The sequence below is a fragment of the Choloepus didactylus genome, chromosome 10, assembly GCF_015220235.1.
Source record: "Choloepus didactylus isolate mChoDid1 chromosome 10, mChoDid1.pri, whole genome shotgun sequence".
NCBI classification, from domain to species: Eukaryota; Metazoa; Chordata; class Mammalia; order Pilosa; family Megalonychidae; genus Choloepus; species Choloepus didactylus.
Genome location: NC_051316.1, coordinates 63,635,633 through 63,657,805, shown reverse-complemented (window position 1 = coordinate 63,657,805; position 22,173 = coordinate 63,635,633). Strand labels below are relative to the sequence as shown.

At 36.7% G+C, this 22,173-nt stretch overlaps 1 protein-coding gene across 1 annotated transcript in view; it reads left to right on the top strand.

The window, feature by feature from the left end:
• The window catches only part of TTC39B (tetratricopeptide repeat domain 39B), a 140,816-nt gene that overhangs the window by 83,150 nt on the left and 35,493 nt on the right, over positions 1-22,173 (top strand). The window contains exons 4-8 of the mRNA XM_037796984.1: positions 6,273-6,383; positions 8,631-8,762; positions 9,722-9,798; positions 14,452-14,519; positions 17,332-17,396. Of these exons, the coding sequence (XP_037652912.1) occupies positions 6,273-6,383; positions 8,631-8,762; positions 9,722-9,798; positions 14,452-14,519; positions 17,332-17,396 (453 nt within the window). The remainder of the gene's footprint in view (positions 1-6,272; positions 6,384-8,630; positions 8,763-9,721; positions 9,799-14,451; positions 14,520-17,331; positions 17,397-22,173) is intronic.

Below are 22,173 nucleotides of genomic sequence, written 5' to 3'. Positions count from 1 at the left end.
CATGCACATTACTTCTGACCCCACAGAAATAAAAAGGATCATAAGAGGATGCTATGAACAACTGTATGCCAACAAATTAGACAACCTAGACAAAATGGACAAATTCCTTAGAAACACACAAACAACCTACACTGACTCTACTAGAAACTGAATCTCAATTTACCAATTACAGGTAAAGAGATTGAATCAGTCATCAGAAACCTCCCCCAAAAGAAAAGCTTAGGACCAGATGGTTTCACAGGTGAATTCTACCAAAAAATTCAAAGAATTAATAACAGTCCTGTTCAGAATCTTCCAAAAAATTGAAGAGGAGGGAACACTCCCCCATTCTATGAGGTCAACATCACCCTAATACCAAAGCCAGATAAAGATACTACAAGAAAAGAAAATTAGTTCAATTTCTTTTATGAATATAGATGCAAAAATCCTCCACAAAATACTAGCAAATGAAATCCAACAGCACATTAAAATAATTTACACCATGATCAAGTGGGATTTATTCCAAGAATACAGGGTAGCTCAACAAAAGAAAATAAATTACTGTAATACACCATATTAACAAAATGAAGGGAAAAAACCACATGATAATCTCAATTGAGCAGAAAAGGCATTTGATGTAATCCAGCATCCTTTCTTCATAAAAACACTTAGAACACTAGGAACAGAAGGGCATATATGAAAAGCTGACTGCTAACATTATGCTCAACGGTGAAAGATTGAAAGCTTTCCCTCTAAGATCAAGAACAAGACAAGGATGCCACTAGCAGCTGTTATTCAACATTATACTGGAAGTTCTAGTCAGAGCAATTATTCAAGAAAAAAAAATAAGAGATATCCAAATTAGAATGGAAGAAGTAAAAATTATACTATTTGCATATGACATGATCTTATATACAGAAATTCCTGAAAAATCTGTAACAAGCTTCTAGAGCTAGTAAATTCAGCAGTGGCAGGGTACAAGATCAACACACAAAAATAAGTAGTGTTTTAAACACTAGTAATGAGTAAGCTGAGGGAGGAATCAAGAAAAAAATTTCATTTAAAAGAGAATTCTTTTCATTTTAAAGAATCAAATATCTAGGCATAAATTTATCCAGGTATGTAAAGGATGTATAAATGGAAAACTATAAAACTTTGGTAAAAGAAATCAAAGAAGATTAAATAAATGGAATGACATTCCATGCTCGTGAAATGGAAGTCTAAATATTGTTAAAATGTCAGTCTACCTCTGGTAGTTTGAAACTGTTATATACCCCAGAAAAGATCATGTTCTTTTAATCCATTCCTGTGGGTGTAGACCAATTGTGGGTGGGACCCTTTGTTAGGTTATTTCAGTTGAGATGTGATCTACCTCATTCAAGCTGGATATTAATCCTCTTATTGGAATCCTTTATATAAAAGACACACAGAAAACAGAGGGAAACACCCAGAGAAGTTAAGAGAGCCAGAGAAGCTGGGAGACAAGGGCACACACAGAAGCCGAGAGAAAAAGCCACTGAAGCCAGAAGCTAAAGACAATGAAACCCAGGAGAGAAGGACTAGCAGACATTGCCATGTGCCTGGTCATATGACAGAGGAGTCTGGATCACTAGCAGCCTGTCTTCAGAGCAGGTATTGTTCTGTTGATGCCTTGAGTTGGACATTTTCACAGCCTAAGAACTAAATTGTAAGTTAATTAATCTCCATTGTAAAAGCCAACCCATTTCTGGTATGTTGCATTTCATCAGCTTTAGCAAATCAAAACACTGCCAAAAATGACTTACGGATTCAACTCAATCACAATGAAAATTCCAACAGCTTCCTTTGCAGAAATGGAAAAGCCAATCATTAAAATTTTTTGGAAGGGTAAGGGGCCTTGAATAGCCAAAACCACCTTGAAAAAGAAATTGGAGGACTCAAACTTTCTGACTTTGAAACTATGTGGTCAAAACAGCATGGTATTGGCATAAGAATAGATACATAGATTAATGGAATCAAACTGAGAGTTCAGAAATAGACCCTCACATCTATGGCCAATTGATTTTTGATAAGAATGGCTAAGTCCACTCAATTGGGAAAGAATAGTTTCTTCAACAAATGATGTTGAGAAAACAGGATATCCATATGCAAAAGAATGAAGTTGGACCTCTATCCCACAACATATACAAAAATTAACTCGATATGGATGAAAGATCTAAATATAAGAATCAGGACTATAAAACTCCTAGAAGAAAATGTAGGAAGCATCTTTAGGACCTTGTGTTAGACAATGATTTTGTAGATTTTATAACCAAAGCACAAGGAAGAAAAGAAAAATTAGATAAATGGTACCTCATCAAAATGAAAAACTTTTGTGTATCAAAGGACTTATTCATGAAAGTAAAAAGACAACCTACTCAATGGGGGAAAATATTTGGAAACCACATATCTAATAAGGGCTTAATCTCCACAACATATAAAGGAATCCTACAACTCAACAATAAAAGGACAAACAACCCATTTTAAAAATGGGCCAAAGACTTGAATAGACATTTCTCCAAAGAAGATGTAGAAATGGCCAGAAAGCACATGAAAAAATGCTCAGCATCATTAGCCATTAGGGACATGCAAATCAAAATGACAATGAGATACCATTTCGTTCCCACTAGAGTGGCTACATTTAAACAAATGGAAAATTACAAGCATTGGAGAGGATGAGGAGAAAGAGGAATACTCATTCGTTGTTGGTGGGAATGTAAGATGGCATAGCCACTGTGGAAGATAGTTTGGTGTCTCTTCAGAAAGTTAAGTATAGAATTACCATATGGCCTGGCAATTCCTCTATTAGGTGTATACCCCAAAGAATTCAAAGCAGGGACTTGAACAGATATTTGCACACTGATGTTCATAGTGGCGTTATTCACAGTTGCCAAAGGATGGAAGCAACCCAGGTATGCATTAACTGATGAATGGATAAACAAAATGTGGTATATATATACAATGGAATATTATTTAGCATAAAAAAGGAATGAAGTTCTGATTCAAGCCACAATGTAGGTAAAACTTGACAATATCATGTTGAGTGAAATAAGCCAGACACAAAAGGACAAATATTGTTCTGTTCTTGATATGAAATAATTAGAATAAGCAATTTCATACAGTCAGAATCTAGAATGTGGGTTACCAAGGCCTGGGTTGGTGGTATGGAACTAGGAGTTAGTGCTTAAATTGTACAGAGTTTTATTTGGTTTGATTGTAATGTTTTGGTTTTGGATGGTGGTGGTGGCAGCATCCCCATGTAATTTACATCGCTGAATCACATATGTGAATGTGGTTAAAAGGGGGAAATTTTTGGTGATATATATGTTACTAGAATAAAAATTTTAAAATTGGGCTGTACAACATAGTGAACCTATTTAAAATGATGGATTATAGTTAATAGTATAGCTATAAAAATGCTCTTTCATGAATTGTAACAAATGTACCACACCAATGCAAGGTGTTACCAATAGGGTGGTATACGCGAACTCCGCATATGATGTGTTTTATGCATGATACTTCTCTAAACCTACAAGTTCCCTAACAAATAATTAAGAAAAATAATTTAAGAACTGTAATGAGAAAAAAAAAATAAAACATCATTAGTGTGGTAGTTTGAAGCTGTATGTGACCCAGAAAAACGTGTTCTTAAATTTGATCGATTCCTTTGTCCGTGAACCCATTGTAAATAGGACCTTTTGGTGAGGCTACTTGAGTTAAGCTGTGACCCACATCAGTCAGGATGGGCTTTAATCCTATTACTGAATTCTTTAAAAGTGGAATGAAATTCAGACAGAGATATTAAAGACTCAGGAAGCGAGAAGCTGTAACGGAACCTGGAAGGGAAGGACGAGACCTGGAGATGCCCCATGTGCCTAGCCATATGCCAGAGGGACCAGGGATCACCAGCAGCTCTTCCCAGAGTGCTACAGATGTGGGGGTAGAAAGCCTCAACTTGATGATGTCTTGATTTGGACATTTTCCCTGCCTCAAAACCATACACCAATACATTCTTATTCTTTAACCTGACCCTTTTCATGGTGTTTGCTTAAGCAGTCTAGGGAAAGTAAAACAATTAGCATCATCTGGGGACTTGTTAGTAAGGCACATTTTTCAGGCCCACACCAGACTTACAGAATCAAACTCTGCAAGGCCCAGCACTCTATGTTCTAACAAGGCCTCCAGATGACTACTATGTACACCCAAGTTTGAGAACCACTGCATAAAACAGAGGATAGTCAGAAAGGCATTCTTGGAGACTGTTTCAGGATTCAGACTTGAAATGATAATAAGAGTCTCAATTATGTGAAGACAGTAGAAATGAAAAAAACAAGTTGACTCTAAGAGATGTTTGAGAGAAATCCTAATCCTGTGATTAATGTTAATTCTCTGCAGAACCCAAGACTACACAGGTGTTGGGGGAGGAGGGGTTAATTCTATGTGAACTTAGTAAACCACTTAGAAGGGTAAAGTTTATTGTGTTTTGAAATACTGAAGTCCCACTTTTGTTTATCTCTGTAAGCTGAGGCATTTCCAGTGCATCCTCCCAGGTGGCAGTGTGGCCAGCTGAGATGCAGAGGAGGTTATTTGTCCAGGACAAGTATCTGTTCTCAGTGCATTTCCTGGATGAGTCATAAACTTAGAAGGAGTGGGAGGGAAGATTATCAGAACAGGTGAGATGAAACGGAAAAACTAATAGTGAGTGGAGATTTCTGAGCTGGAGGGGAAATAGGAAAATCAGGAGATACTCAGGTAGTAAAAATGACAAAATTTGGTGATGGACTGATATGGAAGGTATCAAGCAATGTTCTTATGAAAGAGCTTCCTGTGAGAAGTTTGTGAACTCCTAGCATTTTTATTTGATTTCTTTATTCACTGGAAACGTAAGGGCAAAGCTCTTCAGCTATGTCTCCACTCAGATGTTGTCTCATTTCTGCACTGCCCTGGAGGAAAGGTGCCTTCAGACTGCAGGTGTGAGGAATTCTTTTTCTATCCAGAGCAGCTCCACTTTACCATCCATCTGCCTACCCTTTTATCCACCCATCCACCCACTCAACAGCGTTAATTGAGCATGTCACTGAAGACAAAGATAACACAGCTGTGACTAACACAATGTCCTTGTGCTTATAGTCTAGAGAAGGAAGACAGACAAACGTGTCCGCGAATAAATGCACAACATACCTCCAGATAGTAATAAGTAGTATGGAGAAAGCAAAACATTGGGACACGATGGAAATGGGTTGGGCTCAAGGAGTTGGTGTTGAGCTCTGAATTCTAAGGAGGAACCTACCCTGAGAAGACCTGGAGACACAGGGTGGCTCCATGCTGAGGCTCCTGGGGTGCTTTCAGAACCCATTTCTGCTGTACGAGTAACTGTAGGAGGAACTTTGCTTTCATGTTTGAAGAATGAATTTGGAGAGGTTGAAAATTCAACTTTAAGTACTTCTTGAGATTATTTCTTTAAAATATAGCACATCCTCAAAAGTACTTTTGTTTGTAAACTCATTCTACTGCTCATTTATTTATTGAAATATATTCCCATTGAAAGTTGTTGCACAAAAGAAACCCTTTAGAGATGATTCTAGTTGTAAAAATCAAATTTTCTGTTCATCATAAATGATAGCTACAGACAATTTAGGAAAGAGGGTAAAATCATGACTTTTTTATAGACGTAAAAGTGAACATGGGTTAAAGATTTTTAGAAACTCAATCAACAAGGGAGCTAGGCTGATGTTATAACAGGTTCAAAGGAGAAGTCAAAACAGCACAATTTATGTGGAATAAAGGAATGTTGAAATGACTGCAAATGGAGGCAAAACTAGCTTCTTCCCAGTTGGGAAGGGAAGTCAATTGAACCACTCAATACTGGACCATGCAGAATTGGGATGTCTATAGACAATGATTATTTTATATTGCTATCACTTATCTACAATTTACAGAGGGGTAAGAGAGCTCCTCCGTGAACAAAGGTAGTTTCTATATGTGTGTCTTTGGAGTGATGGGGGAACGGGAGGAACTGTCACCTATTTAATGCCTACTTTTTGCATTATTTATCAACTTACTCCATCATCACAAGAACTTCATGAAGTATGGGGTGGTGTTCCATTTTACAGATAAGAAAAGTTAGTTTCAGAAATCTTAAAGACAGCTGATAAATGGCAGAGTTAGAATTTTAGCTTGTCCTCCTGGTTCTAGAGTCTATACGCACACTTCGTGCTACAACTTTTTAATAGTAAAAGCTACAGAAATGCTATGTATTGTTTCTTGATCTTTAGGTCATCAACAACCGAGGTGGGTCTCAAGACTGGCCTGGAAGAATGTGCATTGGCCTTGAATTTATTTCTAAGTAACAAATTTTCAGATGCCTTAGAATTGCTTCGTCCATGGTAATCAACTTTCTTTTCTTAAAATGTATAATTTCAGATGTTTCTGAAGATTCTGTCTTGTCATGTTTGTAAGTTAACTTATCTAAATTTCCACTTGGATATTTGTAAGTTAATTTGGTTGGGAACCCTTACTGTTGGTCAGTTTTATATCCAATTAAGAAATCTAATTATTAGAATTTAATCAGAATTTTCTGATTCCTTTTTCATGTTTTAATTTCCATTCTTTCTTATTCAAATATTGTTGTTTTAGGTAATTTTGCAGGGCTTCTTTTTTTTGTGAAATATTTTTGTGAATGTTCCTCTTAAGCTTCAGTATAGTTGAAAACACGTAATTTCCTATGAATTGGGGAAGGGAAGAACTAGAACATGGTAATCTCAAATGCTAAAAAGAAATTTAAGATAAAAAATATTATTTGGATTCTCTTATTTATGTGATAAACAAATTAAGCAATTTAATTTTAGTATCAACTAATAGTACCTGTTAATTTTTTACATGTATCAACAGATCTGTGCTCGGCATCTTTACTGGGCCTCGCTTTGACCATGGTCACCAGCTCTATAATATGATATAGCTTACCAGGGATAATCTAACATTGTTACTTCAAACACAGTCACTTGCTTGAATGAAATTTAGATCTCATATAATAATTTTCTAGAGGGTCATTTTGGTACAAAAGTGGAAATCCCGTTCCTTACTTTGAGGGTGATTTGACTCTGGTCATTGGTTTTAAATCTTGGAAATTTATTTAACTACTTGAGGATCTGCTGTGGTAAGTCTATTGAAAGTTTAGAAAAGCTATTATCAAGATCAGTCAATCAGCATTTCAGAGGTTAAGAACAAAGGATAAAATAGATGGCTAAGTCCATAGCCTAGGTCCAGTGTTGTCTCCAACACTTGTCTCAAAATCCCTCTGCCTCATAGCCTCTCCTCTCCTACCTGTCTCCTGCCATTTTCCTCCACCTTCTCAGGCCCTCACACCCCTCTATCTTTCTGCCTCTACCTCTCTCTGTGTGCCTGCCTACTTTCTTCATTTTTCATTCAAACAAGTCTTTTTTTCTCTGCCATTGACACCCAACTGCATGATTTGGAGTGAAAAGAAATTGTTTAGTATTCTATTTAGTCAAGTTTTATATTCTCTGATCTTTATGCATGTTTCAGTGTTAAAAATCTTTCTTGCTTGAATACTTTTTCTCTCTTGGAAGAGCTTTCATTTTAAAATGTGAGGTTTGAAACTGCAATTAATGATTAACTTTGGGCTAAGAAGTTAAAAGAACTTTGTGGTTCTTTTGAATAGGAAGTGCCCTCATTGTTCAGGACAGGCTGCAAATTACCAAAGGAAGTTTAGAGTATTTCCATGGGGGAAAGGAATAATATGGCTTGGATTTGTTTTGCATAGCAGCAGACTGTTGTGCTCTAATATTTGAATTAAAACAAAACATGCATTGATATTTTAAAACTTATAAATAATTAGCATACTTAAATTTTGAGACAAAAGACAAGTTTTGACAGCCTGAGAATCTGGGATGTCTGCAATAGATAAGGGTAAATTAACGTCCTTAAGAAGTGAAGCAATTCCCACTGATAACTTGATAATTTGAATCATCAGTAACTTTAATCAAGAATCTCAGATAATGGAATTCATAGTGTTAAAAAATTGGATACAGGGTCTAAGATCTGCTTTTTGCTAGGGCCTTCTGTGGCAGACCTGATTTACTGCAAGATGATTCTTGCTTCCTCTTGGCCTTTCTCAGAAGAGAGGTGACAATTTTAAATGAGCCTTTATCTTTGAACAAAACGTGTCGGAATCCTTTGTCACAAATATAATTTCAGTGGCCTTTATTTTAGCATTTATTTCAACGCTGAAGACAGTACACTGCCTTATGTTCACTGAGAAAAGATAATGCGGGAAAAATTGGCTTGCTTTTCTAGAAACCTTTTCTAGAAAATTAATCCATAGGGTGCCCCCTTGTGCTGAAACAGGGAAAAGCATATTGCCTGCTACATCAACTTGGAACATTTTGATGGGCCTGAGGGGTTTTAAGTAGGAAAATCTTGATACTTGAGTTTTTTAGAGCATGTCTTTCACGGTCCATATAGTTTCAGTGATTATGTTGAAATAGTAAATGCTATTACTATGAAAGTCACAATATGTTTTTATTGGATTTTTTTTGTGATTAGTATCAGAAAAGACCTGGCACACTTTTCCAGCTGAATCAAAATGTCCTAATTCCCTGTGTTCTCTCCAGGGCTAAGGAGAGCATGTACCATGCCTTGGGCTACAGCACCATTGTGGTGCTACAGGCGGTCATGACCTTTGAGCAACAGGACATCCAAAATGGCATCTCTGCCATGAAGGACGCTTTACAGACCTGCCAAAAGTATGAGATATGACTACAAACCTTCACATCTGCGTCACAAAATAAATGATGTTTGCACAACTGAGCTCTGTTTGGAGTTGCTCACAGTAACAGAAAAGGGCTTCAGCTTTAAAACTTCTTGGCCTCATGTAGTTTTATGTAATGGTGGTAAAAAATTCCCTTTTGGAATAATAGTATGAGTCCTGTTTGGGCAGACACTTAGCAGCTATACCTTCGGGTTTTCTTTTTGGATGACTTGGGGCATGAACTACAGAGACAGCCTGAGGGGAGATTTTAGTGGGGTTAGCAGCAAGCACCTCTCAAGTTCTGTGGTGGACCAATTTAGGTACCTCCTGCCAAGCCAAGCCAAGGGAGGAACATTCTGGTTTTTTGCAGGAAATGCCGCAAATTCAGAAGAGAAAATTTTGTTTGTTTAATAAAGCTATATTTGAACACTTTTGGTTGGTAAAAATGAGATTTTCAGTTTTATTTTAAGCTTTGCTTTGTGTGTATGGGAAGACCTCAGCAAACGCTTTTATTAGCATTAGTGACTTTCAACATGGGTGAGATTGCATCCTCATGTGATTAAGTTTAAAGCCCCTCAATTGACGAAGAGTTTCCAAATATTGCCCTTTAACTCTATTCTTAACTTGTGGAGACTATTACCACAGAAATATTGATTTTAGCCAGTCGGATAAGGAAGGGTGCTTTGCAGGTTTTGCATTCACTGGTTTGTGTGGGTTTGACCACTCATTTGTTCAGTAAATGTGGATTGAGTGCCCTCAGGGGCCTGCTTAGAGCTGGGAGCTGAGTGTGCAGGGTTGAAAACAGTAGTCTCTGCCCTACAGCGTTTAGGGTTGGGAGTTCTGGCTTGGTGATTGTTTGGTGTGATTGTGGCTGGAATGAATGCCAAATGAAAATGAGCTCAGCCTGATTTATTATTTTTTCTTTTCATTTTCCCTCCTTTTTATTCAATGCAGGTATAGGAAAAAATGCACAGTCGTAGAATCTTTCTCAAGTTTTCTTTACAGAGGATCACTGGAACAGCTGACTGAAGGTAAAGGTCACTTAAAAAGTTATTTTTTCCCTCTCTTTGAAAAAGTAAAAAGTGATAATCCTCATAAAATTCAGTACCGAAGTATGTAAAGTAAATGAAATATCCTTTTCTCTTCCCTATTGTATACTCATCCTGTGGAACTGGCCATCATTAATTGTTGGTTTTGAAGCCTTGAAGGCTTTTCTGTGTATGTAATACTGCTATATACATAAGATACACATAGAGTTTTTGTTGATGTTCCTGCATTGTTTGTTTTTTTGCAAGTCTAGAGTCACACTATAAATGTTGTTCTACAACGTGATTTTTGACATCGATGTTTTCGCAGGTAATACATAAAAATGTACTTCATTCTATTTAACAGCTATGTAGTAGTCCATAGGATGGATGAACCATAATTATTTTTTACTCTATTGAAGAAGAGTTATAATGTTTTTATTTTTTCACTATTACAAATAACACTGTACTAAAATCTTCATATGTATATCTTCATGCATTTTTGAAACTATTTCATAGAATAGATTCCTGAAATGGAATTCTTGGATCTGAGGATTTGAAATTATATTATAGCTACTGCCAATGTTTTCTCCAAAGAATTGTCCTTTTATATTCTTACCATCCATGAAAGAGTTTCTGTTTTCCACATTATATTAAAATTCTTTTTCCAAGGCACAAGTAATTTTGACAATTTTGAAGACAGTGATAAGGTTTTACAGTATGCAAGTTATTTGGTTTGTGGGCATTTAGGAATATTCAAGAATCTGGGAACATCCCAGCACCCAGCTCAGATGAATGGGAGGAAATGACTCCTTTTGTTTTCAATTGTTTGATGTTCCCACTGAGATTTTACCAGATTTTATTATCTGTTTTGTTAGTGCTACCCTTCAGTCAGAATGGTTTACATGTCAGAAAGGAGGATTCAGATAATTCTTTTGAAGAGAAAATATGTCCTTTAATGTGGCCGTTGTAGAATAACACTTAGGCAATCCGAGGAGAATTTGTGTCTGTGTTGTCTGTGCTGTTACTATCTCTGGAAGAGGGAACACAGAATACTAGAAGTAGTTGTGGCTGTTAAAGTTTAAGTGTCGGATACTGCTGTCAGGGCAATTTCTAGTGGTCAAATGCATGTCAGACACATTTTTTAGCATGTCTGATTATAAGGCAGTTTTGTTCATTTTGTTAGAGGAGTGCTGTTAGCTTCTCCAGACACTGGAAAACTTAGGGACTCTTGGGTGATGTGAAGCTGGGGTGTTGATTACAGGAGAGGTTTATGAGACATGGTCATCTTTGGCACGTGGTTCACAAGGGTTTCATGTTGACCCTAAAGCCTTCATAGAACAGAAAGGCATTTCATCAGTTACTCCAGGCAGCAGAAGTAACTTCTTGTCCTCTGGAAATTGATCTCTAAGAACCCAATGCATGTTTATTTATACCTTTGATTTCCTCCAGAAACTGATCTGTAAGAACCCATGCATGTTTTTTTATCCCTTTGATTTCAGATAGGGTGTATCTTCATGTTTTCCATCTTTAGGCCACTTATGCAAGTTGGCCCCAGAAAGCCTAAAGTTCACTCAAGTAGGTCAATGGGAAACTACATAGACCCCACAGAAATTTAACTTTCCTTTATATTCTCTTTTATGTCACCTTCTATATGTCGCCTCTACAGTGACCCATTCCTCCCCTCTCTTCTTTGTAGTATGAACGCTGACAGTTGAGATTTTTCACTTTAGTTTTAGAAAAAATGACATGGGGTATCTGGTATATGAATAGTAATAATAATTTATAAAATAATGATAATTCCCCATTTCTTAGAAGCACTCTATGTGTCAGACATTGTCCTTGGTGCTTTCCTTAACATTATCTAATCTAGTCTTTGTTACCCTCTCTTCATAGACTAGGAACTGATATTCAGAGAGATTAAACAAATAATCCAAGATTACCCACCTAGCAGAGCAGGATTCAAACCCAGTCTGCCTTTCCCTGAGCCACAGCTCTTTCCATCGTACCCCAAGCTTTAGAAAGGGCATGAGATATGTCATGTATGGATGAGGGAAATGTCAAGATGTTAGACATTTTGAAAATAAATTATATTGTATTCCTTTTTTTTTTTTTTTTTAGTAATGTCTTTGGGAGATGACATTTTAGAAAATCTGGAATAAGGTAGAAAATTACTACTTTATAATTATTAAAAAATAAACTAGCTTGTGACTCTAGCCTGTTCTGTAATACTGATTTATTTAGAGTTTTTAATGTAAAGGCTGGGTTTAGCTAATATTTCAGTGCATCATGAAGACATTTCCTTCAGTGGACTATGGAATTTACAATTAAGATATATTTTGGTAGGTACCCACTCATAAATGCTTAGTGATTAATTTAGAGAACTAAGGAACTGCCTGATAGAACTCACCCCGAGTGAAGGAATAAGGCTTTTATATATTAAGTTGCATTTTCTTCCTAGTGAGCTTGGCTGTCACTGCAACCCAAACAGACTTTGTGTTCAAGGGAGCATGTCAAAACATTGTAGCTTTATATTGTGATTTGTTTTTACTCTTGGTAATTTTCATTTACATCCTTGAGTGGCTGGTTGTCTGTAGGAGTGAATATATTTAACTAAACTTTTCATGAGTTTAACATGGAACACACCTGTTCCTCTTCTCTCATACCTGGCATATTGCCCTGAATGGATTTTAGATCTCCTTTAAAAACATATTTAATGCAGTGCTTAGGGTGTGAAAGGGATTTAATATGAAGGCTACTTGTGTGTTGAATACAGAGTTCACACTCTCTTGCCTTTTATCTCTGCCTTCTTGTTAGGTCCTTTATGCTGCTCTTAAGATTTGTCCATCTTTAATGTAACCCTGCTCTAGCCACCCTTCTGCTCAGATCTCTGCAAGGGCTCACCGTTGCCTACTGAATCAAGCTCAGTCTCTGACATTCTAGGTTGTCCATAATTCAGCCTCGACATAACATTCTGGCTTCCTTGGCCATGCTTCCCTTTACACACATAAGCATCAGCCGAAGGTGGAGCACTGGCCTTTCCCCGAAGGTGCTCCGTGCCTTCCTCCCCCACGTCCTTGCTGATTCTTCTCCAGCACCAGCCTCATCCTTCTCTGCCCATGCCCCAAGCAGGTAATCTGTTACTGAGCAGACTTTCAAAGGTAATAATTCCTAACACATTTATTACCAGTTTACCTAGGAAGAGTATATTCAAGTTACCGTAAAAAGACGTCACCAGATTTTATCCCATTGAACACGCTGAGAAAATCAAGAGGCACACTTTGAGGTGGGGCGTTCCTAAGAACTAAGACCCCAGCTGTCGATGCTGCCAGGATGTGCACAGGCCATAACTCTTCAGGCTTTGCTTGTCATAGGTTTGACCCCATCTGTATTCATGCTGTTGGGGATCTTAGCTGCACAGTTGCTTCTTGGTAAATGAAACATTTGTAATATGAGCATGGCTGGAAGTTGAACCAATTTTTGGTAACCATTAGAGTATGTTTGTTTGCAGGGAGAGGGAGGTGTCTCTGTGTGTAAATGAAAGAAAGCAAGCCCTGGTTCTTACCCAATTTGATTGAACAGCATCCCCAGTAACATAGAAATGCCCTATTTTTCAGTCACTAACTTCATGTAAAAATGTTCTGCTTTCTGAGCATTTGCCGAAAAACATAACATGAGCCTAGAGTAGTCATATTAGTGCAAGTAGCAAGTAGCACCTCTTTTAATCCTTCAACTGTGAAGTGGCTGCTTATTGGCTTTATAAATGAGGAAACTGGCAGAGAGAGATAGGGAAGCTTGCTCAAGGCCCTGCAGCTTTTACGTGGCAGTCTGTTCTTCAACCCATGCTGTTAAATACCCCAAGCTCATTTAACTTATACCGGTTTGCATCCTACAGACGAAAGCAGGAATCTGCTGATTTTGTTTGTGCAAAAATGCAACCCCCTCCCCCCAATTTTTGCAAGTATAATAGATTAAGAAGGTAGATTATGTGTTTTGGGCCCTTCCACATGTGCCTAGGATATACATAGTATTATCTAGTCCCTTTGTGAGTGCCCCATTCTTGTGCTAGATATCGAAATGATTAATATAGCCTAAAATTGTGATACTGCTAACTTTTCATATCAAGGTTTCTGTGTGGGGGGAGTCCTGGTTTGGGCATGTGGGGCAGTTCTGTTTTCAATGAACTCTAGAGAATTGCTGCTTTCTTTTCAAGTTAATATGTCTTATTATACCTTCATATTTTAGAAGCTAGAATTCATAAATTTAATTTAGTTTTTTCAAGTCTTTATAGCTGTGTTAAACTTGCCTGTTACTGTTAACTTAAAAAATAGGTTGTTTCCTTTTTTAAAAGATGCATTTTAAATTTTCATTTCCTCTTCTGAGCTGAGTTTGGGTCTCTGACACCAAGTGCCTGACTCTTTGCAGTTATATTTGAATAGGGCCACAGATGACTTCCCCGAACATTTCATACATTCCGGAAAAATCTTGCTGAGGGACCAAGTCTGAGGCTATCATTCTGCTTTTATGGAAGCACCAAAGCAATCTCGGTTTTTTGTGTTTCTCTTGGGCTCATTTATCGACCATTCTTTTCTGACCGTCTCAGAGCAATTACTGTGGACATGGGATTTTCTTTAATATAATTTTATTTGTTTTTAATAGAGGAAATGCATGCTGAAATCTGTTATGCCGAGTGTCTCCTGCAGAAAGCAGCACTCACGTTTGTGCAGGTAATGAACATTTGGCTTAGAATTGGTATTGGCTGGGAAGACTGCCAGCGTGGCATGGAGAAGTGTGGCTTATTTTATGCCGGCACTTCAGTTCTTGTGACTTAGAGTTGTAATGAAAGATATTTGTTATTCTGATAAACTTCAGCTGAAAAAAAAAAAAGACTTCAGGGAACTTTATTCCTACTCATATGCACTTAAAGTCTGTTTTGACCTTCAGTCTACTCGGAATCACTGCTTTTAAAAGAAACTGTCTTGCAACTGCCACATCTAATTTCAGAATACTTCTTTGTATGAAAACCGAGATTCTTCCTTTTTGCACAGCTATACAGAGGAGTGGCCCAGGTAGTGGAGGCTTCCTTTATCCTTGGCCATTTCCTTCTTGCACCAGATGCTTCAGCAAAGCTTATTTATGCATGCTTACATAGATAGCCAGTCTTTTCACGTATGCTTAAGATTTAATTTTTCCCCTTTCAGTTCTCATTCCCCTTTCTTGCTTTTTTTATCTTCTTTTGGAAGAGCAGTTTTACAGTGTCACTGAACAGAACAATGAATCCTTTTCTTATTTGGCATTTTAATTTCGCCTTTAGGAACTGTTAGAATCAGTACCTTGTCTATCACTTCAACAGATTTCTGCATTGTGGCTAACCGGTGTTAGTGATGGGGACGGTAAGGAAGAGATGGTGTGGAGATTAGAAGGAGGCAGAAATTAATTTGTATAATGGAAAATCTTCCTCAATCCCACCTTTTTAACTTGTTTTGAGAGCTGGCCCTCTCTTTTTTCTGGAAGTTGACCTCTTTGGTTGGATTTTGGTTTTGTAAAATTGAATCTATGCCCCTGTTTCCTAAAACTGTATACATTATGAAGTCTGGTTGAAAACACAGTCTTACTGTCTGAGTAGACATCATAATGCTAGTCCCAGAGGCCCCTCATTTTTTTCTGATGTGTTTTCCAAATGAGGATTTAAAAAGAAAATCTGGGAATTGAAGGCTTCTTTTATATTTGGGGGTGTGAAATTAAACATCTGGTGGCTATCTGTGACACTTCCTTCTTCCTCATGCCCCTATATCCAGTCAATTTCATAGTCATGCTTCTTTTGCTTTTAAAGATTCAGCAGCTCCACCTCTGCCTCTCTATCCTGGCTATCGTTGTACTGCAGGTGCTCATCAGTCTTCCCTAGACTGCACAGCAACCTGGCTTCCCGGGGTCTCCAGTCTCTCTCATGTCCAGCCCATTCTTTGTTCTGTAATTGAATATACTCTCAAAAATGAGAATCTGACTTTGCCATTTCTATGCTGCAGCATTTAGTGGCTCTCATTGTCTATGGTGGTGGTTCTATATCAGAATATCAGAAATGGGAGAGGATTTTTCAAACTGAACTGGTATCGCCCCCAAATTCTCTCCTTTCCCTATTGCAGTTACCCTCAGGTGCTACTGACAGTGGTATGTTGCATACTTGAGTGGCACAGGTAGAGGCAGCTTCCTTCCTTCTTATTCTCTTCTTTGCATTAGATTCTTCAGCAGTGCTGAGTTAGATACGCACAGAGAGCCAAGCACGCCATGGTCTTTAATGCTTCCCTGCCTTTCCACCTGAGTTTTCCTTTGCTTGCCAAGTTCACATCTAACTTACCTTCCTTCACCTGGCTACTTCCTAATCCTCTTTTGTTCTTGAAGTACTGATGCTTCCATGAGGCTTTTCTGGCCTTCTCCATGCCTCTCCTGTCTGCTCTCTCGACACCCTGTGCACGCCTCCATCCCTGTGCATGCATCCATCCATCCACAGCATGCTGCATTGCTTTCATCTGTTTTTGCATTTGGGTACCTGGTGTACAATAGGCATTCAGCAAGTGTTTGGTGAATCATAAAATGAAACCCTCTTATTTGAAGCAGATTTTAATTTAAGACATTTTTTTCTGGCTGGTATTTGAAGTTTTGTAATCTTAAGGTTTCTTAAAATAAAAAGATAAACATTTATGTTGTAGAGTGAATTTTTTATACATAGATTCTTATAATTGAAATGTTAAATATTTAAGTAATTAATGAAATTAGTAAACCAAAGTCAGTTTTTCTTTTGTGTCAGAAGAATGCTTAAGGGCATAGGAAATTAATACCAGAGCTTCTTTTCAATATAAGTGGACTAAAAAAACATTGTTCCTGGAAATGTGATACATGGGACTGTCTCCATTAGCACCATCTATTAGAGTAATTTACTTCAAGCAGTTATTTGATACATAACTTATGAAAAGCTTCTCCTGAATTTCTACAATGCCCGGCTCTGAAAATGGCACTGTTAATGGCCAGCTGCCTCAGTTTTATGGTCGATGACTAACAGGCAAAGAGAAATGAGGTGATTTTTTTTTCCCAAAACAAAATTGCATATTAGTGACAAAACCAGTTTAGAATCAGGATCAGTTATTTTTGGTCTGGAAATGTATATGAATTAAATTCATAATGTTAAATAGAATCTGTCTGCTAAAGTATAACATACTATAAAGTTGGGACTTAGAATGTATTTTTAAAGTCAAACCTTTTGGATTCTATTGAATCCAGAAGAAAGCTCAATATATGATGATGTTTATTAAACTAGGTTTGGACTAACCCATGGGGCCCCTAATTTGTGAGGAGTACTTCCTTAATATAAAGTAATGCAGGGATTATTAAAATGTTGTCTTTTTGCTACTCTCTAACTTGGAAGAAAAATTACAAAAAAGCTTTTCAAATGCAAAGCAAGAAGAATGTGTTAATATACAATGATGGGAACAGTTTAAGAATCTTTTGCTAAGTGATCTAATTATTTAATTGAATTATTTCCAGGATGAAAATATGATCAGCTTCATCAAAGGTGGACTCAAAATTAGAACAAGTTATCAAACATATAAGTAAGTTAAAAATTAAGATGTAGTTTTTAAATGATTCTTTTGCCTTGTACCATTTTGTACTTCAAAATTCTCATAAATTAAGTATGGCTGGGCTTTTTTATTTGGTGTCAGTAAAAATGCTCTTGAATTTTGGATTATTGAGCATACTCATTGAGCATGTCAATGCCATAGGACCAAAGAATTTAAGTTTAAATATTTAGAGCAAAAGGGCTGGAAAAAAAGCTACTGGCATAGTTTCTGGTTGCATAATCTTCATTCTCTCCTAAAACCAATGTATAAATTGAAAATGACAGGTGTGTCTTTGGTTTAGACTCTAGAGCAGTGCTGCCCAAGAGAACTTTCTGCAATGATGTAAATGTTCTCTGTGCTTTCCAGACAGTATTCTGCTGTTATTGGGTGTATGTTCAATTAAAGTAGACCATAGAGCTGTTCATGTCATCTATATCCTTTTAGATATTTTATCCAGTTGTCTATCAATTGCCAGAGTGTTAAAATCTCCAACTTTGATTATGGTGCCATCTGTCTTTTTCCTTAGTTTGGTCAGTTTTTGCTTTGTATTCTTTGAACTTCTGCTATTTAGGTTCATATATATTTACTGTTGTTTTGTCTTCCTGATAAATTAACCCTTTTATCATTAGGAAATATATTTAGCTCTAGTAATATTCCTTGTTTTAAAATCTATTTTGTCTGATGTTAATATAGCCACTCATGTTTTTTTATAATTAGTGTTTGCATGGTATATATATTCTTTTACTTTAAACCTGTCTTTGTTTTTATATTTAAATCCAGTTCTTTTAGATGTGCATAGTTGGGTCTTGCTTTTTTATCCAGTATGATAATTGATATATTTTCATTTATGACTACTGATTTGCTTTTTCTCTTTGCTTCATTTGTTCCTCCTCTACTTTTCCTGCCTGTTTTTAGCTAAAAACGTTTTTAAAAAGTATTTTAGTATAATTCCTCTATTGGCTTCTTAGCTATATACCCCTTTAATTTTTTTAGTGGCTGCTGTAGTGATTGCAATATGTTTATTAACTTATCACCATCTACTTAGAGTTAATATTGTGCCACTGCACATAAAATATAAGAACTTGCAAAAGTATAGTTTTATATACCACCTATTGTCCTTTATACTCTTCATATGATATATACTATCCCTAGATGTATTATAACCCCCACAATGCAGTGCCAGACTTTTGCTTTAAACAGTCATATGTTATAGTCTTCTCTGTTTACCCACATATTTACTATTTGGGTGTTTTTTCATTCATTTCTTTTTACTTGAAAAACTTCCTTTAGTATTTCTTGCAGTGTGTTCCTGCTTTCAACAAATCCTCTCTATTTTCATTTATCTGAAAATGTTTTTAATTGAGCCTTAATTCTTGAAGGATCTTTTTGCTCAGTGTTGTATTCTGGGTTGACAGTTTTTTCCTTTCTTTCAGACCTTTAAAGTTGCTCTTCCCTTGTATTTTGATCTCCATTGTTTCTGATCAGAAGTCAGCTGTTGTTTCTATTATTGTTTTCCTGTGTGATATATGTCATTTTCTCTGAGTGCTTTGAAAACTTTGAGGTACCTAAGTATTTCTTTGAGAAATTGGTGACCATTATTTCTTCAAACAGATTTTTCTGCAGCATCCTTATTCTGTCCTTTCCTTCTGGGATTCATTTACACATTTGTCTGCCTGATTTTGTTTAATAGGTCACAGAGGCACTGTTGATTAAAAAATAGTTTTATTTTGTTGCTTTTCAGATTGGATAATTTCTCTTCTTGATTTCTCAATCAGTTGTCCATTTCAATATGCTATTAAGCCCATCCAGTGACTTTGTACTTTTCCATTCCAGAATTTCCATTTGATTCTTTGTTGTTGTTATTGTTGTTAAACAGAGGACTTTTTTTAAACTAGAGAAAAATCATGCACAGAAGGTATCCTGTATGCCACCCAATTATTAATATTTTGCATTGGTATGGTATATTTGTTATACTTCATGGAAGCACATTTTTATGATTGTGCTATTAACTATCTTCCATGGTTTAACTTAGGGTTCACTGTTAGTGTTGGGCAGTTCCATGGATTTTTCAATAAATTTTTATTCTTGTAATATATGTACAACCTAAAATTTTCCCTTTTAACTACATTGAAATATATAATTCAGTTCTGTTAATTACATTCACAATGTTGTGCTAACATCACCACCAAACATTATCAAAACTTTTCCATTGTCCCAAACAGGAATTCTTTACATTTTAAGTCTTAACTCTGTATTCCCTATCCCCATCCCTTCCCCCGGTAATCTATAGTCTAGATTCTGATTGTATGTGTTTACTTATTCTAATTATTTCATATCATTGAGATCCTACAAATATTTGTCCTTTTGTGCCTGGCTTATTTCACTCAACATGATGTCTTCAAGGTTCATCCATGTTTTCGCATGTATCAGAGCTTCATCCTTTTTTAGGGCTAAATAATATTCCATCATATGAATATACCACATTTTGTTTATCCATTCATTGGTTAATGTATACTTGGGTTGCTCTCATCTTTTGGCAATTGTGAATAATGCCACTGTGAGTATAGGTTTACAAATATCTGTTCAACTCTCTGCTTTGAATTCTTTTGGGTATATACCTAGAAGTGGGATTTCTGGGTCCTCTGATAACTTTATATTAACTTTCTGAGGAACTGCCAAACTGTCTTCCACAGTGGCTGCACCATTTTGCATTCCTACCAGCAATGAATGAGTGTTCCTGTTTCTTCCACATCCTCTCCAACACATGTAATTTTCAGTTTTTTTGAATAGAAGCCATTCTAGTGGGTGTGAAAAGTATCTCACTGTGGTTTTGATTTCCATTTCCCTGATATCTAATGATGCTGAGCATCTTTTCATGTGCTTTTTACTAATTCATATATCTCCTTTGGAGAAATTTCTATTCCAGCCTTTTGTCCATTTTTTAAATTAGGTTGTTTGTCTTTTTTTTGTTGAGTTGTAGGATTTCTTTATATAGTCTGGATATTGAACCCTTGTCAGATATGTGGTTTCCAAATGTTTTCTGCTGTTGTGTAGACTGTCATTTTACTTTTATAATAAAGTCCTTTGATGCACAAAGGTTTTTATTTTGATAAGTTCACATTCATCTATTTTTTGTCTTTTGTTGTTTGTGTTTTGCATGTGAAGTCTAAGAAACCAGTGCATAACACAAGGTACTGAAGATGCTTCCTACTTTTTATTCTAGGAATTGTATAATTCTGGTTCTTATATTTAGGTCTTTGATCCATTTTGAGTTGATTTTTCTGTATGGTGTGAGATTGGGGTCCATCTTCATTCTTTTCCAAGTAGAGATTCAGTTTTCCCACCACCTTTTCTTGAAGAGACAATTCTTTCCCAACTGAGTGGACTTAGCTGCTTTGTCAAAAATCAATTGACTATAAATGTGAATGTTGATTTCTGAACCCTCAATTCAATTCCACTGATCTATATATCTGTCCTTGTGTTGGCACCATGCTATTTTGATTACCATGACTATAATAAGTTCTCAGATAGGGAAGTGTGAGTCCTCCAACATTGTTTTCTTTTTCAAGATGGCGTTGGGTATTCAGGGCCCCTTACCCATCCATATAAATTTGATAGTTGGGCTTTTCCATTTCTGCAAAGTAGGCATTGGAATTTTGATTGGGATTGTGTTAACTCTATAAATTGCTTTGTGTAGAATTGATATCTTAACTATATTCAGTCTTCCGTTTCATGAACATGGAAGATGGTATTTATTTAGATCTTTGATTTCTTTTAGCAATGCTTTATAGTTTTCTGGGTATAAGTCCTTCAATTTCTTGGTTAGATTTATTCCTAGACATTTGATTATTTTAATTCCATTGGAAATGGAATTTTTTCTTAATTTCTTCTTCAGGTTGTTCATTACTAGTATGTAGAATCACTACTGATTTTTGCATGGCCCCAGCACTTTGCTGAACCTCTGTTGTGAATTTTCAGGATTATCTGTGGATATTTGAAATCACCTCAAATAGAGAGGATTTCGCATTTTTCTTTCTAATTTGGATGGCTTCTTATTTCTTTTTCTTGCCTAATTGTTATGCTAGAACTTCTAGTACCATGGGTAAATAACAGTGGTGACAGTGGGCATCCTCCTCTTATTCCTGGTCTTAGAGGGTGTTCCAGTTTGCTAATGCTGCCTTTTTTGCAAAACACCAGAAATGGATTGGCTTTATAAAGGGGGTTTATTTGTTTACAAAGTTACAGTCTTAAGGCCATAAAGTGTCCCAGGTAAGTCATCAACAATGAGGTACCTTCACTGGAGGATGGCCAGCGGCGTCCGGAAAACCTCTGTTAGCTGGGAAGGCACGTGGTTGGCCTCTGCTCCGGAGTTCTGGTTTTAAAATGGCTTTCTCCCAGGACGTTCCACTCTAGGCTGCAGCTCCTCAAAAATTTCACTCTTAGTTGCCCTGGGACGTTTGTATTCTCTTAGCTTCTCCGGAGCAAAAGTCTGCTTTCAAAGGCCGTCTCCAAAATGTTGCTCTGTAAGCTGCAGCTCCTCTCTCAGCTCCTGTGCATTCTTCAAAGTGTCCCTCTTGGTTGAAGCAAGCTCTCTCCTTCTGTCTGAGCTTATATAGTACTACAGTAAACTAATCAAGGCCCATTCGGAATGGGTGGGGCCACACCTCCATGTAAATTATCTAATCAGAGTTATCACCTACAGTTGGGTGGGTTGCATCTCCATGGAAACACTCAAAGAATTACAATCTAATCAACACTAATATGTCTG